The sequence below is a fragment of the Papaver somniferum genome, unplaced genomic scaffold (genome assembly GCF_003573695.1).
Source record: "Papaver somniferum cultivar HN1 unplaced genomic scaffold, ASM357369v1 unplaced-scaffold_119, whole genome shotgun sequence".
NCBI lineage: Eukaryota > Viridiplantae > Streptophyta > Magnoliopsida > Ranunculales > Papaveraceae > Papaver > Papaver somniferum.
This window is the reverse complement of record NW_020620936.1, coordinates 6,329,490-6,334,511: the sequence shown is the minus strand read 5'-3', so window position 1 is coordinate 6,334,511 and position 5,022 is coordinate 6,329,490. Positions and strand designations below refer to the sequence as shown.

Genomic DNA, 5,022 nt, shown 5'->3' with positions numbered 1-5,022 from the left:
GAAAATTTGTTTCAGAGACTAAATTGTAAACTAGATAAACTCATCTTTAACAGAAAAAGTTTGAAAAATGTATTGTAATCACAAATAATATTTTCTAAGGCATTACGTCTAGTAAAAATTGCATTTCTATGTGTTGATTCAAGAATATATGAAGGAAGTCAAATTTCAAAATAGAAGAAGGACGAAAGACCAAGCAGAACTAATCCAAATCCTAACAAATTTCATCTATCTTGAATCAGATAGAAAGACAAAGCCAACAAAAAAGAAAGAGTTCACAAAAATATTGAATTTTATATACGTTAGCTCAAAAAAGTCTACACACTTCGTTATAAGTCGGAAATTGATTTCTTAGACTAAATTGTAAACTAGATAAACTAATCTTTAACAGAAAAAGTTTGAAAAATGTATTGTAATCACAATTATTATGTTCTAACGCAATACGTCTAGTAAAAATTGCATTTCTATGTACGTTGATTCAAGGAAATATGAAGGAAGTCAAATTTCACAATAGAAGATGGATGAAAGACCAAGCAAAACTAATCCAAATCCTAACAAATTTCATCTATCTTGAATCAAATAGAAAGAGAAAGCCAACACAAAAAGAAAGAGTTCATAAAAATATTGAACTTTATATATGTTAACTCAAAAAAGTCTACACACTTCGTTATAAGTCGGAAATTGGTTTCAGAGACTAAATTGTAAACTAGATAAATTCATCTTTAATAGAGAAAGTTTGAAAAATATATTGTAATCACAAAAAATATGTTCTAAGGCATTACGTCTAGTAAAAATTTCCTTTATGTGTACGTTGATTCAATAAAATATGAAGGAAGGCAAATTTCACAATAGAATAAGGATAAAAGACCAAGAAGAACTAATCCAAATCCTAACAAATTTCATCTATCTTGAATCAAATAGAAAGAGAAAGCCAACAAAAAAAGAAAGAATTCATAAAAATGTTGAATTTTATATACGTTAACTCAAAATAGTCTGGAGAGACCCTTTTTTGTTTCATCTATAGAATTGCCTCATCATCCAGGCCATCTTAGGATGCGTCATGCTGATTGAAGCACTTGTTAATGATCCTAGCACCTCTAATCAGAGTCATGCAAAGAAACTTTCGTTTGCTGATACAGTTAAGAAGAGGGTAACCCTAAATCCAACATCTGTTGATATTTAAAAGCTACCAAACCCTATTTTGGTTGATGGAGAACCTTCTCTTGAGATTCCTAATGATTTCTTCCAAGAGGGTTGTAAACCTTTTCAAAACAGTTTTATTGCTAGGTTAGATGCTACGGGATTAAAGTTCAATGATGTTAAGCAAAACCTAGAAGATCAATGGAAGATTCGTGTTAATAGGTGTAAGTTTGTGCCAATGAGTAAAGGTTTTTTTGTTATTATGTTATCCAGTTCAGATGATAAGGAGAAGATTCGTGCTTCAAACTGGTTTGTCAATCATCATGCGTTGAAGTTAATAGATTGGTACCCAGGGTTCAATTCAGAAAAGCAAAAGACTTCTCATGCAGCTGTGTGGGTGCGTTTTCCAGGGCTTCCAATGGAGTTATGGACAGAAAACTCGCTTCTTTCAATGGTAAAAACTTTTGGAACACCAATTGTGGTGGATCAAAGAACCCTAAATCTAGATTATGGACACTTTGCTTCTGTTTTGGTGGATATTGATTTTGCAAAACATATCCCTGAGCGTATTGCTTTAACTGCAGGTGGTAGAAAATTTTGGCAATATCAGGATATTCCTAATGCTCCTAAGTTCTGTTTTGCTTGTAATATCATAGGGCATATTGATGATGAGTGTAAAAAGAATAATAATGCATCTTCTAGTAAAGAGAAAGCTAAACAGGTTGAAGGTGTTCCATTGGCTAATAAGAAGAAAGGGAATAACCAACAATGGCAGGTTAAACAAAAGAAAGATGATGATGCAATTGCAGCCAAAGAAGATATTGCTGCACGTAATAATTCTGTCAATGCAGGCCATGCAGTTACGCCAATTCAGTCTGGTAATCAGTCTGTGGGTGTTTTGGCAAAAGATAAAAACACTCCTCCTGAAGTTGGTACAAGTAATGAGCAGCATCAAACTAGTGTTGATGAAGATAACCGGTTGGAAACGGAGCTTGCTAAATCTGTTGTTGAGTTTCGTGAAACTCAGATGAAGTTTATTCAGTGCAAGAATGTTATTGCAGCTAAGGAGGCTTTAGCTGTTCGTAAGAATCTGGAACCAAAATCTGCTCATGCAGGCCATGCAGTTATTACGCAGGTAAACAAGACAATGCAAACTCAGTCTGGGACTTCCGTGTCTAGGCTAAGTACTAAGGAAGGAAAAACTCATTCGGTTTGTTCATACTTATCGAGAGGCTAATTTTGCAGCTGATGCTATGGCAAAAAGGGGCTGTCTTTTGAGGAATGGTGAAGGGATGAACTATGATGAGAGACCCTATTTTCTAAGTTCTTTAGAATATCCTAATGTCTCTTATTTTAGATTTAAATAGTTTGTAAGTTTTTGGGGTCTAAGGACCTCTTTTCTTGTAAACTCTTTGTAAATATTTGCTATTCATCAATACATTTTGGACTTACCAAAAAAAACTAAGGATGGAACGTCGACCAAACAAGATATTGGTATTCAGGCCGTGAATAAGCAAAACAACTCAGTGTCCAAGCAGAATACGGAATCTCAGTCTATGACTAAGTCCGTGTTCACGTAGGATACTATTTTTCATTCAGGGTCCGAGCAGAGTAATACTATTCAGTCCGTATACAACAAGTCTGGGCCATTAAAACCTAACGCTACTGCTGGTAGTGTTGGTTTGGAATCAGGCGTTGGCACTTCTAATAATGAATGGACACCAGTAAAGGGTAAAAATTCGCTTAATAAAGGTACCCCTTTCTCTTTTACTCCTTTTGTGGATGCACACCAGAAATCCGATTCCCATTAGGGACGTTATTTACATTAGCTTGCTGGCCATTACCCAAAGTAACTTGGTTTCCATTAGGTAACTCAGGCACAATTGGAATGACAGGAGCTGTCTTTCCTTTCCTACGTCTGGGCTCTTGCCAATCGTTCCCAGCACTAGCAACATTATTACCACGCTCTTCTTGAGTGATCGAATTGTTATCCAGTTGTATTGACGCTGAAGCTTGCTACAACACATTACCAGCTGAATTCTTATGCTTCTTTCTACATTCCGAATCAACATGACCAATTATTTTACACTTAGTGCAGAATTTAGGTCTTTTTTGTATCTCAATTGGTTGCCAGAAATCACGACCCCCAACCAAAATATGAATACCATCAGTGTCAAGCTCAGCAAAGTTAATATCTATGAGAACTGAAGCGTAATAACCATATTCATGATCTAATGTGCGTTTATCAACCAAAAATGCAGTACCAAGGGATTTACCAAACGCCAGTAAAGTCTTCTCAATCCAATATTCAACAGGCAAACCAGGGAACTTAACCCATACCGTAGCATGAGAAGTATTGTGTTTTTCCGCACCAAAACCAAGGAACCATTCCATTAGGTTAAGCTTTTGTTGTTCAAACATCCACGCCTCAACATTAAGAATCCTGTCTCGATCTTCCATTGATTGCAACTTGATGATATAAAAGCCTCTATTCATAGGTATGAATTGTACACGGCCCTGACCTAGCTGCCATTGCTGCTCAAAACTATTCTTCACATCTTGAAAATTGATACCCTTGAAATCCAGACGACCTATAAGACTGAACTTCCAAATATCGCAACCCTCTTCATAATAAGAAACCGAAAGCACAACTGTTGGCTTTCCTTCTTTCAAAGTAGGGTTTGGCAGTGTATTCAAATCCAAAGTTGTTGTTAGTAACTGTTTTTTGCCTAAAACTTTTTCAGCATAAGTGAGAACCCGCGATTGGGGAGGATCAGTATCATCCCCCATCTCAAATCACCCAAGGATGATTGAGAAAAGCAAAGAAAAATATGAAAAAATTTGAAAAACCTAAACTTTTCGCCAGAGAGGGAAAAAAATTTAGGAGAGAGAAAACTATCAAAACAAATATCGAAAAAGTTGAAAACCCGAAACACATATGTTATGCTAAACAACTCATGTAAACATAAATTGATTCAACATATTGTGACTTTTTACATATGAGTTTTAACCGGAACACCTTATGATCCTTTAATAAAGCCTACCAACATGGGATAGAATTTGATTCCGCTAAATCAAAAAGCCACATAAACCATAAGGGTCTCATCATATGAGATCGAATATTAAGGTTAATGAAAACCGAAATCAGGCATCCCATAAACCGAATACATAGCAAAAATATAAACATTCATTCACAGTCTATGTAATCGGTAACTATCATAAGAAAAATTATAAACTAATAACTTTTTTCTTAAATAATGATAATCATGATAGGTTTATTCAAAATAGACCTTGTACAATAATTGAAATAAATCAAAATGTTGATGTCTATTGTATTCAATCTTGTGGACATCACTTTCGAATTCTGGATTCAAATTCTTCTGAGCATTTTCCTTTCTAATAGAAAGTGTGTTCATCTCGAACAATTTAGATTAAAGATCAGCAAGTAATTCTTTTGAATCCTTTATCATTAACTCAAGATGCTTAATACAACTTCTAACAGTAAGGATCTGTTTTCTCAGTCATGATCAATGCACATTGCACCAAATCATCTAGAGACGATCCTTCCTTCACCGATTCCTCCATTGATGCAAGATAGTCTTCTTCCGGACAAGAAGAATATATAATATAGGATAGGAGAAAATCAAGGAGCAATACATTTTGGTTTATGGAAGCCGAATATATTTATCCCAAAAATAGTGAAAGATAGCGATCATGAGATCATTGTTACCTATTAACAGAACAGACTTACAAATTCTGCTCAAATTTAGGCCTCCCCACAAAAAAGATTTTGGGCAACAATTGAGGATGCATTTTTCAACACAATCAATGTGTGTTGAGGTGAGGGTTAATCTCACCGCAGGTAACAAAAACATCCTTAGGATG

The 5,022-nt window shown here is 35.1% G+C and overlaps 1 protein-coding gene across 1 annotated transcript; it reads right to left on the bottom strand.

Annotated features, from left to right (window-relative positions):
- Nucleotides 1-2,904: 2,904 nt before the first annotated feature.
- LOC113330850 lies at nucleotides 2,905-3,927 on the bottom strand. Its single transcript, XM_026577654.1, has 2 exons — nucleotides 3,289-3,927; nucleotides 2,905-3,153 (listed from the first exon to the last, which is right to left on the bottom strand). Exons 1-2 carry the CDS (start codon nucleotides 3,925-3,927, stop codon nucleotides 2,905-2,907), a joined length of 888 nt encoding a protein of 295 aa, XP_026433439.1.
- Nucleotides 3,928-5,022: the final 1,095 nt, after the last annotated feature.

Excerpts from the sequence above, each read along its gene's own strand:
- LOC113330850 (XM_026577654.1), bottom strand. The coding sequence starts at position 3,927 with ATGGGGGATGATACTGATCCTCCCCAATCGCGGGTTCTCACTTATGCT. Across the intron at positions 3,154-3,288 it reads CTGATGGTATTCATATTTTG|CAAGCTTCAGCGTCAATACA; the intron begins GTTGGGGGTCGT and ends AATGTGTTGTAG.